Below are 23,138 nucleotides of genomic sequence, written 5' to 3' on the forward strand. Positions count from 1 at the left end.
TGCGGTGACGCGACCGCTGAGCCAGCGTTCAGTCTCATCAGCTAATGGCAGATTTCACGGGCGTCGCGGAGCAGCTTAAACGGCAGGGGTTCGCTTGACTGGAGCGTCTGTGTCTTTCGGAGCATCTCTTCCGTGGAAGCTGCAGAACCGGATCTGAGACCAGATCGGCCGAGCAACATGCGCCTGTTGCTGCCGCTGGTGTCTGCGCTGGCGCTGCTGAAGCAGGTCAAAGGCGGCGGAGCGGACGACGGCACACTTGACCAGCGGGGTCACGCGGGACGTGGGAACCGGATCCAGAACCAGAGCGAACAAGCGGTGCCGGACCCCGCTGCAGGTCAGAATCAGCCTCTTAGCCTGGCGCGCAAAGTTTACTGCACTTTTTTATTGTCGTGCTGCTTAACAGACTTCGTTACATCCATGTGTTTGTTTTGTAGTGAGAGCCCAGATCTGCGTCGCGCGACGTTCACTGTATGTCTGTCTTACGCTGTGTGTCTGTCCGCCACACGCCTCTGTCTTGTTTATCAGAGCGGCAGAGATGATGGTCGCTGGCTCATGACTAATTCATGGGCCTGTGGGAGTTTGGAGCATCCGCCATCACATGTACAGTCATATAGAGCAATGTGGCGTCTGAGCCTTCAGCAGAAGCAGATGGTTGTGCCCCCACGTACCCCATGCTGAGATCAACATGCTCATTGTTGACGACGACAACAGACAGAGCAGCAGATGAAAAGGTTTTAATCAGTTTAGCGCCAGGGGGACTGAACTTATTCTGACATCGGACGTCTGGAAACGTCCTCACACACACACACACACACACACACACACACACACACACACACACACTAGCAGGCGCGTGGGAGGTCGGCACGGATACAGTAGGTTCCTGTTGGGCCATCTGTTGGTTCCGACTGCTCTCAGAACCAACCAGTCCGCTTGTTTATTCCTTCTGGTGCTGTGACATGATACCTACTATTTATTCTGGAGGGAGGAGCTTTCCCACTGGAAGCGTGTCTGTGAGACATTGACAAACACATTTAGAGGCACTTGCAGTCACATGATCTGTTCCTCATCTGTCGCTGTGGCCTCACGGCCCAATTCATAAACCTCTTTGTGGGAGGATTATAGTCATCTGGCACAGATCACACAGGGGGAGGTGTATTTTTCAAACACATGCGTCCTCTTGTCCGCTTGCACTGCTCTATCAGCCTGATTCCAGTGAAGCAGGTTGTGTGTGAGCGAGTGGGTGGCTCTTGGCTCCAGCTCTTAACATGATGCTTCGTGGGCTCCCAGCAGAGTTTGGCCGATTGCTTAGCAGCAGGATTATGAGCTATCAGATCTGCAGCAGCAGACAGTCAGTTCTACCAGAGCGTCCATTTCAGAAGCAGGCTTAGCACGTTAGAACTGCTGGGGTACCAGCACAGAGCCCTGGAGAACACTGCAGGAACACTGGAGAACAGCTCCTGTTCCTGTTGAGCCGCCTCCTGAAGGCCAGACTCCTCCACAGAGAGCACCACAGACGTCCCGGTGCTGGTCTCCAGCCTTGTGGCATTTGGTTTGGCTGATCTGCATGACTCTCACTGTGCAGCGAGCACATTCCTTCATTGTTATGCAGAGCGGAGCCTCTCTGGTAGGAATGAAGCAATGAATCGCTGGCTGTTGGTGGCTCAGTGGGTCACAGGTTCTGTCGGATCCACCTGTGAACATCAGGGCTCCCAATGGGAATCAAACTGTTGCATCTTTGTTCAACATCACGTCTGCGTGCGTCTTGTGCTGTTTGCGCCTTTTGTGTATTTGAGTCCATTCCTTCCTCTGCAGAGCTTCATCCAGGCAGCATCGCTTTGTCCTGACCACATTCTGGTTTCCACCCAGGTTCTGCTTTTAACTTGCATGTAACAGTCAGCGAGGCGCAGAGCCGCCGGGTCCTGAGCGAGGCAGCGGTGGACGTCTATGTCAACTACACCCGGACCAGCACAGCTGTGACTGGGGACCGCGGAAGGGTTCTGCTTCACGCTCCGTATGGAGCCGGGCTCCCTGTGGTGGTTGTGGCCAGTAAACAGGGCTACGTGTGCTCACCTCTGTCTCTGAACAGCAGGAAAAGGCTGAGTAAGAGGCTGTTTATCCACTCACTGCTTTAGATCACTGTGATAGTTAGTGGAGTGGAGCCATCTAGTGGCTGCTTTCATCGGTGCCCTCTAACTCTGCTTCCTCTGCTCCTTCTTATATCATTGCAAGTTTTTTCATCTGTGACCATTTCACTGCTTGGTCTGAGTAAAGGCAGCATCTGGTTCTTTGAGGACTCTGTTCTGATCACTGGCAGAACATCTGGTACTGTATTATTAAGTAGCACTTTGTTTTTCCATCCGCTACATAAAGAACCTAAAACATTGTCTGGTCTTCAGATGCTTCATCTCAGCCTGTCGTCCAGTTTCCAAAGAGGCTGCTGAGCCTGGCAGATGTCGCTAACGTGACCTCGGTGGAAGCCTTCCTGAGCGTCCCCACCCTCCCAGCAGGTGGTGGCAAGTTTCCCCACATGTTAGGGGTGGTGAGCCGTGCATCAGGTACAAGCTGAGCTCATTTAAAGTAAAAGCAACAGTTCTTCATCATTTTAGGGTTTCTTTAATGTCCATTTTAGGGCTGCAACTAACGATTATTTTGATAGTTGATTAATCTGTGCATTATTTTTTTGATTAATCGATTAATCTGATAAAAAATATTTGATGTTTTGCTTATTAGAAATCCCTTATGAGTTTTTTTTTTAATCTAAATTTTGATTGAGTCTTGAGCCAAACAGCATTTGAATAATAAAACTTCAATATGAAAAATATCCAAAATACAAATAAACAAAGCAAGCAGAGTTTTGTTCCAATGTGAAGATCTGCAGCAGCTCCAGTCAATCTCACTGAGGGAGAAAACCCAGGAAGACACAGGAGAACATGTATCTGTCTGCGACCGTTTACTGTAAGTTGCGCTGTTCTGTGGTGGCGCCATTCATCACTATGTACTGTAGCCAACGAGATGATTGCGCAGCCAGCAGAAGCTCGCGACTGAACAGATTAAGTAACAAAGTAACTTTTAACACAACCCGACTAATGGATAACGGCAAATCATTATCAATCAATGTCCATCATTGATTATTATCGATTCGCCGATTCGTTGTTGCAGCCCTAGTCCATTTACACCCAGGTCCTTGTTAGAAAAATGAGGTTCAAAGGACATGTTTCTTAATTACAGTACATACATGTACTTCACTGTTGGGTGAATGTGCGTACTGAGTGAGTGAATTCTCTTTGTGAACCTATGTTTCCAGGAAACGTGAGTGTGGACTTGAGGCCTGTTGCTGCCGTCAGCGTGCAGCTGTTTTCAGGACCCACTGAGCTGCATGTCAGTGGGCCCATAAGGATCAGCCTGAGGGTGAGGGACGACTGTGGCCTCCGGCCTGCAGACACTGTTCCGGCGTGGTTCTTTGACCAGAACATTGGTGAGTACAGTACTTCTTCATTGGCAGCGTCAGAGCCTCGTCATGCTGGCAGTCACTGGCAACAGAACAAAGAAAAGTGAGCCCCACACTGAGCGTGGCCTGGGCAGTGGGTCCTAGCGCATCCACTCTGGTTCTTATTAGAGTCACTGTTCAGTTTGGAAACGACTATAGTAAAAAACATAAAACTAGGATTTGGTATGAAGTTATCACTGGCTTCACAAACATGGGTCCAAGCAGATTTACTTATCTTTCATGTGTGAAAACTGCTCATTCTGTTCAGATGGTGAACAGTGAATGAAACTTGTTTACATTTACAATGTGAGTAGATTTGTGTAAGGTCTTTGCCTCTTCCAGGGGCCTGGATGAGAAAAGGCCTGGGGGCGGTGGCGTGGGTGGACGGACAACTCCTGTGGACGTTCACTGCTCCTCACCTGGGATACTGGATTGCAGCACCTCTGCCATCCACCACAGGCAAGAGGAGCCTGAGTAGAGCCGTCCTCCGATCCTTCCCCTGTTGGTCCCAACTGACCTTATTTGTGTTTTGTTCTGGGCTCCAGGTTTCCTCTCTCATCCCACTGACGACTTTGTGGTTCAAAACTCGTTGTTCCTGATGCTCCTGATTGGTGGAATGCTGCTGGTCATCTTCTGCCTTCTGGTTGGATTAGGTCACTGTCATAGGTAACGAAGGGCTTCACTGTTCATTTTCTGTACAGTACGTTCCATAAGGGTTGGTGACACTAAATGACTTTTAAACTCCGTGGTTATTAGCACTCTTTATAGGAGGATGTAGTTCCTTCCTAGTAAAAATGGTTAGTTCACTGATGTGTTTCCTGTGGGACAGTAGGTAATTGAAGTGTGACGTTATGGCTGCAGAGCTTTCAACATGTTCTTGTCTCCAGAAGGTCTGTAAGGGTCAGAACAGCTCAGAAGATCCCACCTGAGACCAGGAAGGATCAGACCACCTGCACATGTGAGGAGGAGGCCTGTGAACTGTCAGGGCAGCAGAACGGACCGACCCAGGGCCTCACAGAGCGGAGCCAGCACACGGCCTCTCTGGCTGGCAGTGTCCTGGCCAACGCCGGCGCCGTGGCCGTCAGGCTGGACTGCAGTGATCAGGAGCTCACTGGTCTGAGTGATGTGAGCTCAGAGCACATGGGGGGTGACAACTTGTTTTTCTTCAATCGGCCTGTTGCTGTTATTCGCGCTCCGACATTTTTCCATCTGGAGGAGCAGCCAGATCAGTCTTCAAACGATGCTGACACCGAGTCGAGGAACAAAGACGGCTGCACCCAGACTCTGTTCACCGGCTCGTCTCTGCCTCAGAGCAAGGCAGCAGAACAAGATCCACAGCTTGGAGTTCTGGAGCGCTGTCAGGCAGCATCCTCCACCAAGGAATCCAGGTCTCACTTCAGCCTCCCAGAGTCCATGTCTGTCCCGGGAACGCTAAACAAGATCAGGGAGAGCCGGCGCTCAGTCAATGCCTTGGCGGACCTGTCCAAAGCCCCCTCGGCTCAGGCTCCCCGGGCCTGGTTCGTATCACTGGAGGGGAAGCCGGCGGCTGAGATCCATTACGCTGTGTCAGAACAACAGAGGAGGCACCGGCCCGTGGAAAGTCCAGAAACCAGTTTAGACTCGGGGGTGGACATGAGCGAACTGAACCAGCCGTCTGGACGGAGACTCGTGACCCTGGAACGTAAAGCCACGTTTGTCAAAAGCTCAGCACCTCCACAGTAACAGCTGGCTGAAGGCTGCCTGACCACGTGCTTGTCTGTCCCATCAGATACACACACGTTACAGAGGGTTCGTAGACTGTCATGTTGATGGAAGCTCAGCCTGCAGCAGCGTGAACAGTGACACAGTGTCACTAACTAACCAGCGTTTGTACATTCGCCTGTCAAAGGCCCAGACGTCTCCCCCTCCAGACGCTTCTTCCAGCGAGGACACCGCCTCGCGGCATGTCCTGGAGGTCCTCTGGTTTCTCTGGGCCTCCAGGACCAGGCGGCATCGAGTGATTCTGAGGGTCCAGCCTGTGCCAAACTAGTCTAGTCCTTTAGGTCACGACCTAGAAGGAACATCCAGTAAATGGAGCAATAAGGTGACAGCTTCACCTGTTGGTTCTGCTCTCTCTGTACCACATGTGTCACTCTCATGGTCACTTGTGTACAAGATCACGAGATGCTTAAACTCTTCCACTTGAGGGCAGAATGGTTTTCTTTCCCTTTCCCTGTCAAGAACCACAGCCTCAGAGCATGAAGGTTCACTACTATCTCAGACCCGGTGGTCCATGATCCACAAATCTTCTGTCCCCTGGCTGGCCAAACAGAATCTGTTCAGAAATATACAGTAAATGGCAGTCCTGATTCAAGTCAAAAGCTCTTTGGACCGTAACAGGTGGACTGTCAGTGAATTGAGTGGTTACTTAAAAACTAGTGTTTGGTTTCTGCTTTGATTTTACTGTGCACTATGTTGTTCTCTGGTACAGTATGATGGATGCCACTTTTTATCTAATTAATAGATTAATAAATCAATTTAAATAAATAATAAACTTAATTAATTAATTAATAAACAAATAATCAGGGATTTTAGCAGCATGTAATAACTAATGAACAATGAATGTATGTTCATCCAAATATTTACAGTGAATGAATGAATCACCATTAAAATAATAATTATATTTTCCTCCTATAATAATGTACATTATTTTTTTTCTCAGGGCTTGTGCCCCCTAACCCATACACACATGGCTGTAGCAACATAAAGGAGACTGATCCTACAGCTTTTCACACTAAATATTGGACTTCAGTGTCTCAATAAGGTGTCTGTAAGTTTTCATCCCATAAAACCCTGTAGATCCTCACACAGTCTCTGTCAACGTGTGGTTTCCTGTCAGACTCAGTGAACTTTTCTTTTACTGTAAACCTGTCATGGGGTTAGGATGCGATAGGTGGCGACAGCGCAACATTAAGCTTGTAAGCCACCGTGATTCTCCACAGAAGACGACGACAACACGACACAGACCTCAATAATGGCTTCAGTTCTTATGATAGTGGAGTCCAAGCACATTTGTTTGATCCAGAATCTGACCCTGAAGGACGCTGCTGAAGTCATTACACTTTGACTGGTGCAAGATGTGTCTCACTGGTAATGTTGCATTTACTTAAATTTATTTGATTTATATAATTGGCAAAGCGGTTAGCTTTGCCAATTATGGTGGACTACACTACTGTACTGTAGTCTACGGTACTGTAGTCTATGAGATCTGGGGGCTATGTGCCCGCCACAGAATGCCATGGCAACGTGGTACTACTGTGTGCAAAGACCAGCAGCAACTATGAAAAAGCCCTAGGAGCTGGCTACAAGCTCAGTTTTTTTAAGCCAAATCAATATCAATTATTATTTTATTTCTTGCATTAGTCCACCAAATAACTATGGCATGTCTTTCTGCAGTTGTGCAATGGCAAGGTTTGGGTGCACGTCATTGAGGGGTACCACCGCACCTTCCTGCAAGGACAGAAGCTACACGGGCCATGTTCACATTCCAAACACAGGTCTCTGCTTCACATTAGTTTAGCTTGTAGTGTAGTTCACACAGTGAATACAAATGGTCCCTAATATAGTAAATGCACCTTATTCCTGCTGTTTGCGCCCTTTTTTTTAAATGTAAATGAAAGAAAGGTTTTAGTATATTTTTGCACAGTATGTATAGTAGTATATAGTATATAGTAGTATAGTTTATTTTAATGATCGCCTTCAGGTGGACCCACCATCCGTAGGAGGAACCGTAGGGGGCCGGTGCATAGTGGATTGGGCAACAGTTGAAGGCGGGAGCCTAGGCGACCCAATCCCTGGTTAACCAATCTGGCAATTGGGACATGGAATGTTACGTCACTGGGGGGTAAGGAGCCTGAGTGCAGGAGGTCGAGCGGTACCGGCTAGAAATAGTCGGGCTCACATCCACACACAGCCTGGGCTATGGAACCCAACTCCTTGAGAGGGTCTGGACCCTCTTCTACTCTGGAGTTGCCTGCGGTGAGAGGCAACTCCAGAGTAGAGAGGCCAGCCGAGAGACTATTTCTCTCGGCTGGCCTGGGAACGTCTTGGGGTCCCACTGGAAGAGCTGGAGGAAGTGTCCAGGGAGAGGGAAGTCTGGAACTCACTGCTCAGACTGCTGGCCCTGTGACCCGGCCCTGGATAAAGCGGTTGAAAATGGATGGATGGATGGATGGATGGATGGATGGATGGATGGATGGATGGATGGATGGATGGATGGATGGATGGATGGATGGATGGATGGATGAAAAATGATAAATTCTATTTTAGTTCATTTACACTATGCTCTTCCGTCTTTGTCTTCAGAGCTTCAGGCTACGATGTAAGCTGTACTGTAAGCAAGCATCTTTGTCATCAATCATCATATTTTCTGTACATTAGGGTAGTCTATACATAAACAATATTATTATCAATAATAATAGCTAAGGTAATAAGTCCAACAAATTATTTTTTACAGGAGGAGAACATTCTCCTATCTTGATCTTCAACAGGTGCTGTTATCCTACTCATCACCTAATCACATTTTACAGGGGCACATTGAAAGCATCCTAATATACCTCATTCACAACATGTTATCTTAGATTTTCACGTTATGATACATGTTCACATTTTCAACTGCATCTAAAAATATACATTTTTAAATTAAATGAAGATATGAAATAATACTATGTAGAAAACATGACTTAAATGATATTATTGTATATATTGGGTCATCAAATCAGTGTCAGATAAGTCTGTCAACTAGGTTGCCTGTAGGGATTTTTAAGGTCCAGCAGGTGTCAGTATTCAGTGACACAGTATCGACACAGTATCGAAACAGTTTTGCAATGTGTCGAAACGCTTCATAACGCCTCATCTACCCATCACTACTGTAGTTATAATCATCACAATTAATAATTAAATATTTTAAATAAACATTTTAAATATATCAGTTTGTGTAATGAATGAATATATTATACAAGTTTCACTTTTTGAATGGAATTAGTGAAATAAATCACCTTTGATGGTATACTTGCCATGAAAACCATTAGGACAGCTTTGCATTAGCTAGCTTTGCAGCTAACTGCCCTAGATCTGAGCGCTATTGCTGAGAGTACCTGTGTCCCATACACCAAACGACTCGTCACAGTACCTCGTCACAGTAAAGAGAGAGAGAAACAGAAAACAAATTGTCTCAACAGGATCTTCACATACTTCACTTCCTTGTGCCCATAAATAGAGGCGTCAAAAGGAAGGCTTGGCCAACCTCAATAAAGAGACTCCTTCACAGCCAACAGCCAATCCAAACCAAGCTCTCACTGGCTGCCACGTCAGCAGGAGGCGGAGCATAGAACTTTCAAACTTCAAGCTTCTCATTCTCAAGGAGTCGACTGCTTCCTACTTTTATGTTTTAACCACCCACTCACAAAACAATGGTAGGTTTCAAACTATTCAACTGTAACTATTCAAACTATCAAACGATCAGCGGTTTCACTATTGTACATTGCAAAAAATCTGCGTTAGTACAATGTGTTTATTGTTATGCAGCGTGTGGCTGTCTGCGTGACAATGACTTTTAGTAGGTGTTTTATTTGTGATTTAAGTTAATTGTGTAAGTCTCTGGACTTTATCTAGTAGTAAAGACTTTTCCCAAACAGCTCTTAGATCTCATTATGTCATTAGTCTATAATAATGTACTGTTTGTAATGTGTTTATAAAGGAAGGAAAAGCATTTCACACAACATCCATTACACGGTGAACACACAGAGAGTTTCTGTTCTATCTGTTCCTTCCGACAGACTCTGGACAAACTAAGGAAGGAGCAGCCTCGGAGACTGTGTGAGTTGCTCTCAAACGACCCGGATTACATCCTTGAAGAGTGCGGAGACCTTCTATCTATGAATGAGTACAGGCAGATTGAAAAGCAGACCTGTGCATTACAGAAAATGAATCTGCTTTTGAGTAAAGTAAAGCAACAAGAAGAAACCTGCCAGAGCTTTGATGCCATCCTAAGGAAACATGGAGACCATTACCAGCAGTGGCTGAGCCCGACTCCAGGTAAAGCAACTCTCTGATGGAGCCTCACAGCATAAAGGACAGGAAAGTGGAGCCCATGAGTTCAGAACTTCAACTGAATAGAGTAACAAAGACAAACGGACCACCTGGAAACAGGGGGACACACAGTATATACTGTAAAGGCTGATCAGACCAAGTTAGTAACTAAAGACAGTGACTTGTAATAAACATTTAAACATAACAGGTCAGTATGTTACTGTCACATTAATCCTATAAAGATAAGATCAGGAGATAAAGAGTCTTTAATTGTCATCGTAGTTATACAACAAGATTTGTTTGGTGACCAGCATCAGCACAACAGTACATTAAAAAAAGAGACTATAATATATACATAGGTACATACTATATACAATACAGTCATAGAGGTAGAATGCACTGTTTATTGATAGAAAGCTGAGTATAGTTTTAGTTATATTGCTTTAATTTTTCTCCAGCTGAACGTGTGTGAGGGTGGTGGAGGGGATATGCAGGCTACAGCTCTGGGGAAAAGCTGCTTCTCAGTCTGCTAGTGTGTGTCCTGATGGTTTTGCATCTTTTGCCTAGTAGGAGGGGCTCAAACAACCTGTGTCCAGGGTGAGGTTGGTAATGTTATTAGCTCTCCTAAAATGACAGTTTGCACAGAAGGCTGGGGAGCTTGGTTCCCACAATCCTACAGTATAGTGCTCCTGTGGATGTTTACTAGGAGCCAGGAAGCTTTCTTGGGAAGAAGAGCCTCTGCGGAGCTTTCTTCACGAAGTGGGAGGTGTTAATGGTCCACTTCATGCCCTTTGTTATGTGATCCAGTAATGTGACACCGTTGATTCTCTCAACCTGCTCTCCTGTTTTTCCCTGCTCTCCTGTAGTCCAAAGTGATCTCCTTGGTGTTGGTGGTGTTCAAAACCAGGTCACTGTCCCCACACCATTCAACCAGATCTTGAACCTCTGCTCTGTACTCTGACATTTTGTGTTCTGTTAGTGAGAAAGTCCAGGATCCATGAACAGAGTGTGATGGTTAGTCCCAGGTTGTACAGCTTTTCCTCCAGTTTGCAGAGCACTGGTTAAATGCAAAGCTAAAATCTACAAATAACATCCTAACATACAGTATGTGTTGGGGTGCTCCAGATGAGACAGGCCTGAATGGAATGTATTGTGACTGATCGGTTGCTACAGTAAGTTAGTAACTATGATCTGAAGACGGATTTAATAAAACAATGACAACACAAACTGAACCAAAACCTTGAAGGTGACGGACAGCGGTTCACTCTGATCAGCCACTTCCTGTAAAACATGGCCACATTTCTTTATCACCCAGTACTTATAACAATATAACCCAGTCATGAGCCAGAAAGTAACACACCTTTCCTTGTTTTCAGAATTATCTGCTCCCACAGCGTTGGCTGACGACAGCAGCGTGTTTAACAAGAGAGAAATAAGAGATACACGAGCGAAATCTCTCAATATGAAGACTGAGGTGTTGAATGAGTCAGCGCGCAGTCCGTCTGGTGAGTCCTCAGGTCCTCTGCTCCTGTAGCTGGGTTTCATCTGGGACAGAGAGGAGACCTTCACACTGAGACATGATGATAACATGTTGTCTGTCTGTTCCAACTTCTCTTAGGCGGCTTCACTGGACCTGTTGCTCAGCACCGTTACAAAGCAGTAGGTGGAAGCATCATATGTGTTGACAAATTAAGCGGCGTCACGGTGGATGGTGGCATGGATCTGTCAGTATCATCTATAACAGTGACGAGTCAGCGCCGCTCAGGTACAATAACTACTCAACAGCCGCTTCATTGTTATTATTTATTGCAGTTTCTGTTTCTCTGTTTCTGTTGTGACATTAACCAGAACTCCTCATGTCCATTCTGTGTCCAGGAGGAGCAGAAGACAGACGTCCTTCCTCTCAGCAGAAGTGGATGCAGTCATGTGATAGAGTAAGTGATTGGTTTGTTCCATATGGCAAACTTGAGCATCAGGCCTTATGCAGTGGATTCAGAGCTCCTCCTCCAAAGGGCAATGTCCCTACTAGGCACCGCCCACTGTCTGTAGCATCTGTACTGTAGAAGGACACACACATTTACACAAGCAGCGTACCCAGACTGAGGGAGACGCTGGAACAACACATGGCGCCAGATCAGCTTCAGCACCACTGGGCGATGTTTCTATAATGGTGGTGGAAATAATGTGTCATAGAATAAGGCGCAACCTCCCAGTGGAGCCACACGATGGCCTTAATTGTGCTTTTACTGGGACCTGTGCAATGAGGCAGCATCACAGCAAACAGCAAAGCTCACAGCGAATACGTCGGAAACATGTAAATGTGGTTGTTCTTTTAGGAACCTGCTGTGAAGAGGATCATGGAGAACAAGACGGAACTGGTTGACTGCCTGAGTTCAGACTGCACCTTCATTCTCCAGCAAGTTCATTCTGAGGACATCGTTACAGGCAGAGAGTATCGAAACCTGAAGGAGGAGGCACAGTCAGAAAAGGCTGTGATTGACCTCTTGGACCTGCTCATCGCTAAAGGTCAGGAGTCCTGTTCCTCTTTCCTCGAACTTCTGAAAGATCAGGAGGTCCTCGAGACCTTCCCCAAGCTCAAGAAACTGGAGCTGGAAAATGACTGAAGACCTTTATTCAGAGCTGATCATTTCTAAGCCTGTGGCACAGAGTTGTACTTAACAAACAGCTGATATATTTTAACGTTCTTTTGTCTCTTGTCTTGTCTTCTTTTGTCACGTGCTCTTGTCTCTTGAGCAAAAGTATTTACATCATTTTCAATATGTTGCATTATTGTCATGGGTTCCTGGATAGCTTCACCATTGTTATTTTCAGTCATTTTCGAGCATGTTTTTAGGATCTTCCTATGTTTTTATTTTCCATTTTGTTACACATACCACCATTGAAAAAAAAACAATGTTTTATCTTGTATTTTGTATGACAAGTACTTTTTGTTCGGTATATTTTATGTGGGGTAAAAATTACCCGACAATACTGATTGTGTAACGTTTTATTGCTAAAGAAAAACGTCTGTTGATGAAAGAAAAAACCCACAATGGTAGAACTTGAAACTATAAGAACAACTAAACACGGACTAATGAGATGAGACATTACTTTGGAGTTGAGGTTCAATATAATCGCTTTAATCGCGTTTTCCAACTCTCCCTTCATTAGCACCTGCTAATTACCTTGATCAGGTGTGTTCAGTCAATCAGCAGCTGGATGAGCCAACTGACACACATGCTCAAGGTGATCAGCAGAGAGAGCTGAAAACCAGAGGGACAGCGGCTCTCCAGGACCAAGGTTTGACACCGCTGATATAAATAAGGAAACTGCTGCACACGTTTCAGCTCTGTCACACATTTGGACCAGGTTCTTCAGACTAGTCCAGCGCCTTGAGCTGTGTCTGTGTTTTTCACTGTGTACATGTGGTGAATTTTGTGTCGTTAGCTGATTGAACCCATGACATTCCGGGCACCGGTCCTCGTCTCTGACCTGTAGCCTTACTTTTGCACCGTGGTTTGTCTATTTTGCTCAGATAGTGAAGAGCCGTGGTTTGGACCACGGCGCTCACCTTTGAGCTTTGAAGGTTGTTCTGGGCTTGTCAGCTTCAGTCCTCTGGACCATAAACTACGCTGCATGTGTAGGAGCACGGGGCTGCTGAATCGGACATGTTACTCGTTTGTCCCTAATGCTCTTTGTGACCTCTCTGCTGCTCGTTTAGTGTTTTTTATGCCATTGTTTCGCTGCATGTGATGCTTATTACAGTTAAATGACCTTTAAACTCTTGCACTGTCTGCTTTCAGTTTTATATGTTTTTATGTCTTTTTTTTTAAACAGAAGGTTCTATAAATTTAAACCAAAGTTTAACTACGTTGTTTTTATGTTTGATAAGTGACCACTAGAGGTCAGACTTGTACAGGCTTTGTCTTTCCATCAAACAAAAATAAAACATCCTTCCTTCCTGTTAATACCATGACACCTTGTCATTTATCTTGTCTTTTAGACTTGATTAAAGCATAACCCTTCCAGGTTGGGGTGTGAGGGGTTGATTCATGCTCCACAGAGTTACTGGTGTTCACGATAAGTGCACGTGGATGTGATTGCTTCCAGCTGCTTCTGAGGAGAGCAGCTTTGGCAGGACGGCTCCCATGCAGTGGCCGTCCTGCTCCAGCCGGAGAGTCCGGAGCGAAGGAAGTGTGCACGGGCACGGTGGCTGGAGGATCCGTGTGGAATGGAAACAGCGTGACGCACTCTGTGGATCATAAAACACCAGCAGGATTAGCACAGGCCTGTGGGGGACGGTGAATGACAAACATGTTTTACACCTCGCTTTGCTCCAGTGCCGTTGACCTCTCCTCTCCTCTAACGCTTGAACACATGCCTTGTTTAATCCGCAGTAAATGGCAAAAAATGTACAGACTCTGTAGATTATGTGTATGTTCAGACTGAGCCCAACACGTGTTGTGCAGTGTGGCAGTGAATTTACAGGCCCTGCGTAGGAGACGCTTCCCAGAACAGTCTGTGTTATTAATCGCTTTGATTAAATCCCTTAATGGTGCTTGATGACGTTTGCCACAGTGGAAACTTTTCCAGATGGTGAATATTATTGAACAATTCTGTTGATGAATGGAAGCTAAATATTTTTTTTTAAATTTAGACAAAATAAAAAAAATACAAATCACAAAATGTCATGATGTAAAATGCAGCATTATTGTGTAAGAGAACGATGCTCAGACCTGAGCTGATGGAATGTGCTGTAGGTTAGCGTGTCCCCTGCTGCCCGCGGCTAGGAGACATTCTCCACGTGCCAAGGCCCTGTCAGGATTTAGAAACAAGACGCTCCCTCAGGCCAGACAATGACTGCAAACCGGGTTATCGGTTACACAGCAGGAGGCGGCTCACCAGCAGCCTTTACAAACGCTTCCAATCACATTTCCTGCTGCAGTGAAGAAAATAATTTTTTTTTTAAATTGTTCAGTGCCAGGATTGGTTCTGAGGGGGGCGTCTACCGGGTGTTCTGGTCATGAAACACCTCTGGTGGTGAACACTGGTGAGCATTGTTTAAACCCATTTCTATTTATTCATTATAAATGATAGAGGTCCCATCAGGGGTTCAATCTGCTGGCAGCTAGTTTAGGTGGTGGAGCGCTGCAGTGACTCTCCACCTTATAAGCTGGTAATATAAGCTGGAGTTCTCTGTTTCTGCCATGTCCTACAGCATCAGACATCATCAGCCGTTCCTTACAGTATATTTCTTCTTGTTACTGATTCACACCAGGTCCATTGCTGACCTGAAGTAGCTCTGCTGGTGTGAATGGCGTCAGAAATAGCCTGGAGCTGGAATGGACTAGACATGGAAACCCCAAGAGCTTGTTTGGTTTCAAGTGTCATCCCACTTCCTGCATTATGTCTGCGTCACCCACATAGTTCACATGTAACAGAAGGAGCAGGTAGGCTTCTGGAGTACGTATATGTATCATACATCTGTGGAAGCAATGCTGCTGTGCAGGGTGCCCCCCTCCCCCCCGCGCCCAGCTGGGATGAGCTCCAGCTGAACTGTGGCCCTTAACAGAATGACAATTTCGCCTTTGTCATTTTACAGACAACACTGGGCAGATTAAGGTTTGTGCTAAGCAACAGAGTAAGAGGACCATGAGCGTAGAGGAGATTCCATTCTTTGCAGAGAGTCAGAGTATACATACGTACAATGAATATCTGAACAATACCGGTAATACAGACACACAGAAGATGTAGTCACAATAAGAAGAGCACCGCGTCGAGTGGAGCAGCGTCATTTTGACATTTTCATCCCTGGTAACCATGGTTACCGTGGTAGTGACTGTGCTGTGCTTTACACACTGTACAGTACTGTTCACTGCTCACGTTAAATATGAGTTGATGGTTAGTTTCAACGTTTGATAATCCTGTTATCAGGTTGTTAAGACGTAGTCTGAGATGAGCTGCTTATAAGACTGGTGAGGTTGTAAGCATATCATTAAAGCAACATCTGGACACACACACGCACGCACGCACGCACGCACGCACGCACACACACACACACACACACACACACATGTCATGTCATGACTGTGTAGCAGTTTTACTACTGTAAATGATTATGTAACTTACAGCTCATTTCAACATCCCACAGACAAAGACTCTGTGATGTGAGACTAGCACATGTGCAGTGCAGACAGGGTGGATCAAAGATGGCGGCCGAGGGCTTTAAAGCCTCACAAGATGCCAGATTGATTACTGCATTGGGCCTTGTTACAGCCCTTCATGCCTGACTACAAGGCTTCAAGAACAGAACGGTGCTGCCTGTAAAGTCTGGCTGGGACCTCACTCAGTATTTATTCAGCTTGGGGTCCAAACATAGACCAGCTGTGGCTCATGCTGTTCTGGGTTAACCTATGTCATCAGAACCGCTGGCTGAGGATACTGGCTTTCATCCTTTTGTGTTGCTGGTGTCTCCCACATCTTCTCCTTTTCATATTTGTCTTTATTTTTCACAGATGACAGCTGATTCGATAGTTATTGATGGTCGTCAGTACCACTCTGTGGTAAAATGTCAGGTTGACGTTTCTGCTTTTCTCATAATATCATATTTTGGAGTTGGTTTGAGCTTGTTGCAGGAAGCTTGAGAGAAAAATGAACCTTTGACTCAGGAGACTAATAGGAATCTAAAAATAAAACAGCCTGGAGCAGTATTTTGAGTCAGTGACCTGCTTGTTGTTTTACTGAAGGTTCTCATGGTGCCGTCTATTTGGTAGCACACGTCCACCATCGGCGCCTTTCAGCCACGGCTTCAGCTGTACAAACAAGAGGAAGCTGAGTCCGCTGGGATCCTGTGTTTGTGGTCTGACACCTGTACGGAGCGCGATAAGGCTCAGTAAGGAGAGATGGTGTTGACTCTGTTGGGTCTGTGGACGGAACCCTGAGACCAGATAGAAGAAAGTATCAGCGCGTGAACAGGAGTTTGAGGGGAAGCAGCTCTGCTTTATCTGGTGCAACAGGCAGCACTTGGCTTCAACACAATCAAATGATTCATTCATTATTGCTGAATTGCAAATTGGTGGCTGAGCACAGACGATTGTGTGCACGTGTAGCCAAGGCTCCAAATGGGATAATATGAGACTGGGGCGCAGATTAATGGAGCCAAATAAGGATTCTTCCAAACATTTATCATTTAAGGACATAATAGTAATGACATTATCCCTGTTGGTGCTGAACGTAGCGCAGAAACAAAAGATAGATGCTTTGTAATAATCCATCTTCCTTAACAAGTTCTACAAACGGACACAGAAAAGACTAAATCTAAATCGCTGCAAGGAAGGAACTAACAGATGAAACATTACAAACTGAATACAGGTCGAACAAAGGAGCAACAGGTGACGACACACAGGCAGGTCCAAACCAACAATGGCCAAGACCTTGTGTGGGGAAGGAGCCCTGAGTCCAGATGTAACTGTCCGTGATGAGTGTGGGGCAGAACCAGGAAGTAGGCTCAAGTGGGCGGGGCCAAGGTGACAGGACAGAAAGTGGTCACCCCATTGACTTCCTTCCTCTGCTGACTTCCTGCTCTTCAGTCTGCAGCTTGCATTACCACACCATTTACTGAGCCGTCTTCAAAGACCCAACCAGTGTGAGAGCTGAGCCTGTCTCCACACGTCTGTCCTTCAGTTTCCTGTGGTGAGTCCTAGTCCCCTTTACCCCATCACCCATTTAAACAAGCAGGCACATCCACACTCATAGTCCATGTTTTACTTCCACGCTTTTTCTATTGTTCTTGTCTTGTTTGTCTTTTGTCTAGTTGTGGTCAGTTGTGACTCAAACAGCACAAAGCATCTTTCTCCGCTCTGCTTTGAAAGGCTGACGCAGCAGAAATGAGTGCTGCTCCTCTAAATATTGAATGTGAAAGGTTTGGAGACTTAATGCTTTAAAGATGATGACTGGATTTCACTGAATGTTTGCTAAATTATCAGTATTTTATTAACATTAATAACATACATAACAAAAATAATCATTAACAGTATTAACAATACATAACAGTATTTTTTTTTAATTTTCAGCGACGGCCAATGATTAAAAAACACTACATTCTGAAGTGGTCACAAAACCCACTGGAATTATCTGAATGGGTGTGTTCCATGAAGTACGGTACCACAGACTGTAGTACGGTACCACAGACTGTGTAGTACGGTACCACAGACTGTAGTACTGTACCGCAGGTTGTGTAGTACGGTACCATTGGTTGTGTAGTACGGTACCACAGGTTGTGTAGTACAGCACCGCAGGTTGTGTGGTGCAGGGTCATTTAAGGCCGTTCTAGGGAAAAACACTTTTTACCCGCTTCCTCTCCAGTTAAAGAGAAGTTATACTTGACGATTTCCGTTTTTATTCACAAATAATGCCCTGATGTGTGCAGCGAGAGTGGATGCACCTGCTTCTCGTAACCATCCGGCTCCCAATGCAGACATTAACATGCACTGATATATTTATAATGTGTGGCTCAGCAGCTTCCTCTCTGATATTTCCGGACTCTGTGGAACATTGCTCCTCTGGAAAAATTCTAATTTTGACAGCACGTGTCAGCAAAACACAATAATATCAGCGCAGGCGAAGTGAGAGAAATGTCCGGAGTAGTTGGACAGCAGGACACAGCAGCATCACTTATTGATTAGATCCTTACATGGTATCAAGAGGCTGTTCTTTGCCTTATTCACGTATTGGTGTCATTTAAGAATGATGTTCACAGTGACACAACCAAAGAATCTGCTCATGACTTAGTTGTGATGGTTCAGCAAAACAAAAACAGCTGCAGGAACAGTTTGACAAGTGCTGTAAATCACACCGTGAGGCCACTGCTGCATGAGAAATACCATGAGGCAAGAGTAGACGTCTGGGAGATCCTCAGCTTAGAGGTCAAAGGTCACAGTGTGAAAACAGCACATACTGTAGACGCGGCTTAAAGAGGAAACTACACAGATGTTATATGGAAAAGCATGAACAAAGTCAGTTTGAGCTGAGGATTGAGTTATTGATATTCAGCATCTGTAGCCAGGTCTGGTTACTGGTTCTTGTCAGGATAAGTACCAAACATGAATAACAAAAAGACAATCACCCTTCATCTCATAGAGACTTTAGTCTCTGAACCATCCTGGAGGCTGATGATGCTGGAGCCTGGAACTGTTCCCTAACACACACACATATGTTAAGCTGCTGTAGTGGGATTGTTCATGATGCTTTTATTCAGATGGGAGACCTCAGTAGAGGCTCAGGTTATATCTTACACTCGTGCATTGAACAATATGTTACTGGGAGCCTGGAAATGGGATTGAGGACAGTGTGATATAAAGATTGTGATGTTTACACAGACAGAGAGTCTCTCCAAGCTGCTTCCTATCAAACCATCACTGAGCCTCATGCAGCTTCCATGTCCTAAAGCATCAGAGATCGGTCACTGGATATGATGTTTACACAGAAGCTGAGCACCTCCACATGCAGAACTGCTCGTCACGTCCATGTTCAGTGTCTGTCCTGTTTCACATGGTGTCACGCTGTCTTAATTCCCCAGGAGATAAACATCATCGTAAAGCATCAACCTGACCCAGCGGTCGCAGTAACCGCATTAAGTCACTGCTGGTTGGTGTTCAGATGTGGAGATTGAAGCTGTAGCACACGTTTGTGAGGAAGATCCCGTGTTTGTTTGTGACTGGTATCCATAAAGCCCCGGCCCCAGGAGAAATATGAGAACCATGATGACAACATGTTTTACTGCTCAGCTCCGAGCGGTCTGGAAACATTCAGAACGCACTACGCAACGCGCTCCCACAGGAAATCATTCATGTCCTGTGAAGTGGGATTCCTGCAACCCAAGATGAGCACAGCCAGTGGCTCCACCTCTGTGTCCAGGCATTTCCCCTTCCCCACCATTGCTCTGCTGACGTACATGCTTATATCACCATCATTTACATCTCCAATGACAGAAGAAGAGATCCCACCAAGTCATTCCATAGTGAAGCTGGGCCAGCTCCTCATCTACCCCCAGCCCCTGGACAAAGAATACAACAACTCAAGTCACCTGCTTCCAGCTGTGCAGATGTTTTATTGTCTCCACATCAGTGCCACAGCTGTGCTTCATCTGAGCACCAGTCTTCGGAGGAGGAGGAATGTTGGTGCGTTTGTTTGTGGCCACCTTCAGGGTGAAAGTCAGTCAAAGGTGAAAAGTTTCTTCTAGTGAAGTCACTCACTAGTTAAAGCTACTCAACATGTTCTTCAAATGCATTCAAATGCATATCTCCAGCACATGGATCTACTGAGTTTGTTCCTATCACTATCAATTAGTGACAGGGACAGGATGGACCAATAATGACGGCCTCTATGCTCTCCAGGTTCCAAACACTGTTACTGTAGCTGGGATCAGCTGATGTGTCAGTATCCGAGCTCTTATTTTGAAGGCTGATCTACTCCATTTCCAACGTCGTCTCACCTGCGCCTGTGTTTGTGTTGGAGAGTGAGGACGGGCAATGGGTTTCCTCTGCATCCCAGTTTGAACAGAAGTCATAGGTTAAAACAAATGAGTGTAAACTCAGTGATAAACAGAAGGAGACACAGTCATGGTTGTAACATCATCACTAAGGTCATATATTTGATGTTATTCCATACAGATTTCTTGATAACATCATGATAGTGGGTCAAGCCTTTTCCTACATTTAAACAATCATGTCCAAACACACTACACATTGTTTCTCAACATTACTGTAGCTCTTAGTTAAAGAATGTCCCAATATCAGCAAAGCACAGAAGCAGGAAGCAGATTGGGACAAACATAACGACACTCAGTGTTAATCTTACTGTAGCAGTTGTTTGCATGAATAGGCTCATTGTCTGGTGTAAGGGACGGAGTACAGCTGATGTCATCTGGATGGATGAGAAGGATGCAGCGTTTCGGTACCGTGTGGCCTCAAGTCCTCCCACAAACATGACAGTGACCCGACTCGCTCACGCTCTGATTCAAGCCACACAAGCTCCTTGTGGCCTGTTCTTATGGCCTTATAACTTATTATTACTGTTTATAAGCTGACTGACTTTTGCTGTTCTCTTAAGCAGCAGGTGCAGCACAAGGCGACAGCTCAGACAAAGCGGCTGCAGTTCAGTGAATATGAATCCAGGGACGGTCCCTGTCTGTCATTAGGTCAGTGCACTGCAGATGCTGGTGAAGCTCCTTTCTTGTAGCACGCAGCAGCAGCTGGTTAAACTCCAGGTGAGCCTGACGGTCGCCCCCCGGCCTCCAGCTCTGTTTATTAGTTTGGGCTGGAGTGTGAGGACACGATGTGGCTCAGGGCGCGTCAGGGTGAGATCAGGGTAGAGGGAAGCATTCATCGCACAACGACTGGCGCAGATCCAGTCTGTATGTTGTGTTTCTATGTTAACACGTTAACTGACTTACCAGCGTGACGTGCAGCGAGGCCCCGGTCCCATGAAGGAGAGAAGGAATCTGTCAGACTGTCTCGGTGCACATGGACGTGGGGGCGGCTGCACTATTCCTGAAACCCATCACAACCTAAGTGCAGAGTACTTCAAGCTGTAGGTGGGCCGCGGAGCCTTTTTTTCCATAATGCATCCGCATGAGAGCCCGTTCTGTTTTCCACCAGTTGACTGTCACTTGAAGTGGGTTCACAGATCATATTAGTCATTGTTACGATGAGTCATTTATGTTGCAGTCGCGAAGCAAAAAGGACAAGAAGTCTGTGTCAGATATGCACTTCACCGGTAGCTCCTCCTGCTGATCCTCACTCATCAGAACAAGTTGCTTCTCTGGAGTCTTCATTAGCAGCTGGACTCCATCAGTTGGAAGGACACACATCTGTCGTTTTAGAGCTCTGATGTTCAGTATCAGCTGCAGTGTGTGCGTCTGTGGCCACAGACCTCAGCCTTTACCAACTGCGAACAGTGAGATGGAGGCTGTAACGACAGATGGGGTGTGGACCTGCTGTCAGACCTGCCCTGGCCTCACCAGCGCCAGTCGTCTGATGGGTCGGGTTTAAGGAAACAATAAAGCTTTTAGTTTCTTGTACTTGTTCTGCTAGTTTGAACTTGCGACCCTGATATCGGCATAATTTCTGTATCATTTCCTTAATTCCATTCAATTATGAGCAAAGGTCGTAAGTGGGAGTAGAGACTTTGCAAACAAACCATTGAGTGTTTATAGAAGGATCTTATCAGGGACACGCAGAACATTCAACACAGAAGCAATTTGCTTTGTTTGGAAATGGAAAAGGAAAAAGCATTAGAACAGAAAAAATGAGGAATGTCAGATTTATCACTGCATGAAGCCCATCACAGGGATCTGTAGAGCGGCTTGGATTCGGCCTCGGGAGCATCTGTTAAGTATCTGATGTGTTTTTTGCGTTTTTGTAATTCACGAAACGTGACCAGGCGGATTGTCAAAGAGCATTCACACCCATCCGTCGCTTTACCCGCTGTTCAGCATCAGGGATCGTCCATCAGTCGTTAGCATGAAATCAAATAGTACAATACAGACAAACAGAAGCAGACTGTGACGAGCTGTAAACACTCATTAAAGCATCAGTCGCCCTCTGCATCGTCCCTGCCACACACAGTGTCAGTGCATTCAGTGGAAAACACAGATACACACTTTAAATGGGGGTTTCTCACAATGGCAGGAAAACTCCGGGTACCGTCACCCCAGACAGCAGCTCAGACGATTCCTCGGTTGATAGCAGACGCCAGCCTGCACCAACACACCACGTCTTCCCCCGAGTTCACTGTGCTGGACCCACCAACTATTAACATACACATCTGATCAAACCTGGTTTCTCCAAAGCAAAAAAAAAAAAAAGATTCTGTGATCGGAACCTCAGGCTGGAGTGTGTTTTCATGCAGCATGTTTTTGGAATGAATGAAAGAAGCGAAGGCTGAATTGTTGTGTAACACCCATGTGTACAATATTCATCCCACACAGAAATAAAGAAGAAGAAGCAGGAACCACGTGTGGGTCGATGCTCCGTTCAAACGTGTGAGTGTGAGTGTGCTCACATCAGCAGAGGTAACGTCCTGGCCGGTGTCACGTACCGGTCCAAACATGGCCAGAACCCCGGAGCTCAACCCGGCGCTGGGCTCAGTCCAGTTGCTCTCTGCTTCTGTGTTCCAGGAGACACATTTAGCAGAGGGTCCGTAAACCTCTGGCGTCAAATTCAAGGGCGGCGGAAGTACGACTGTTACAGCAAACAGTGACTGTGTGTTTGTTGCCATGGAAACAGTTGCGCAAATTTGAAACAACTGCAAAATTGCACAATAGCCAAATTTTCGAATGGTGGTTGCTGCAACATCCATGTGCGCTGGCTGCACATACAAAGAGCCGGGGCTGATTCCACACTCTATTCTCACTGTGTGTGACACACCTGTCATCACGCTCCGGCTTCAGCTGCCATTAGCTGCTTCCTGGAAGCCCCGTAAGCTGGATATAGATTCACAGACAGAACCCACTTTTAGAGTCTTCCCCGTCGAGCTGCAGCTGCTCACAGGCGAGCTGCTGCCTCCGGACAGCAGAGGA

General features: G+C 46.0%; 2 protein-coding genes across 4 annotated transcripts; both read left to right on the plus strand.

Moving 5' to 3' along the window:
• The first annotated feature begins 12 nt into the window (after nt 1–12).
• On the plus strand, nt 13–6,335 carry LOC114847463 (protein FAM171B-like). 3 transcript variants are annotated; one of them, XM_029137252.3, is made up of 8 exons: nt 13–334; nt 1,870–2,103; nt 2,233–2,325; nt 2,400–2,558; nt 3,308–3,478; nt 3,833–3,949; nt 4,036–4,156; nt 4,381–6,335. In XM_029137252.3, the coding sequence occupies exons 1-8, from the start codon at nt 178–180 to the stop codon at nt 5,210–5,212; spliced, it is 1,884 nt and encodes a 627-aa protein (XP_028993085.1). In that variant the 5' UTR covers nt 13–177; the 3' UTR covers nt 5,213–6,335. The 3 variants fall into 3 exon arrangements, with proteins under 3 accessions (XP_028993085.1, XP_028993084.1, XP_055361333.1); XM_029137251.3 differs by having other exon boundaries at nt 16–334; nt 4,378–6,335; XM_055505358.1 differs by lacking the exons at nt 1,870–2,103; nt 2,233–2,325 and having other exon boundaries at nt 19–334; nt 4,378–6,335.
• A 2,247-nt stretch (nt 6,336–8,582) lies between these two features.
• si:dkey-10c21.1 (uncharacterized) lies at nt 8,583–13,527 on the plus strand. Its single transcript, XM_029137293.3, has 6 exons — nt 8,583–8,943; nt 9,307–9,565; nt 10,936–11,064; nt 11,178–11,324; nt 11,435–11,493; nt 11,896–13,527. Exons 1-6 carry the CDS (start codon nt 8,941–8,943, stop codon nt 12,181–12,183), a joined length of 885 nt encoding a protein of 294 aa, XP_028993126.1. The 5' UTR covers nt 8,583–8,940; the 3' UTR covers nt 12,184–13,527.
• The last annotated feature ends 9,611 nt before the right edge of the window (nt 13,528–23,138 follow it).

This window comes from Betta splendens, chromosome 21 (assembly GCF_900634795.4).
Source record: "Betta splendens chromosome 21, fBetSpl5.4, whole genome shotgun sequence".
Classification (NCBI taxonomy): domain Eukaryota; kingdom Metazoa; phylum Chordata; class Actinopteri; order Anabantiformes; family Osphronemidae; genus Betta; species Betta splendens.

Excerpts from the sequence above, each read along its gene's own strand:
- LOC114847463 (XM_029137251.3), top strand. The coding sequence starts at position 178 with ATGCGCCTGTTGCTGCCGCTGGTGTCTGCGCTGGCGCTGCTGAAGCAG. Across the intron at positions 2,559-3,307 it reads GGTGGTGAGCCGTGCATCAG|GAAACGTGAGTGTGGACTTG; the intron begins GTACAAGCTGAG and ends CTATGTTTCCAG. Across the intron at positions 3,950-4,035 it reads ACCTCTGCCATCCACCACAG|GTTTCCTCTCTCATCCCACT; the intron begins GCAAGAGGAGCC and ends TCTGGGCTCCAG.
- si:dkey-10c21.1 (XM_029137293.3), top strand. Across the intron at positions 11,325-11,434 it reads GACGAGTCAGCGCCGCTCAG|GAGGAGCAGAAGACAGACGT; the intron begins GTACAATAACTA and ends TTCTGTGTCCAG. Across the intron at positions 11,494-11,895 it reads GGATGCAGTCATGTGATAGA|GAACCTGCTGTGAAGAGGAT; the intron begins GTAAGTGATTGG and ends TTGTTCTTTTAG.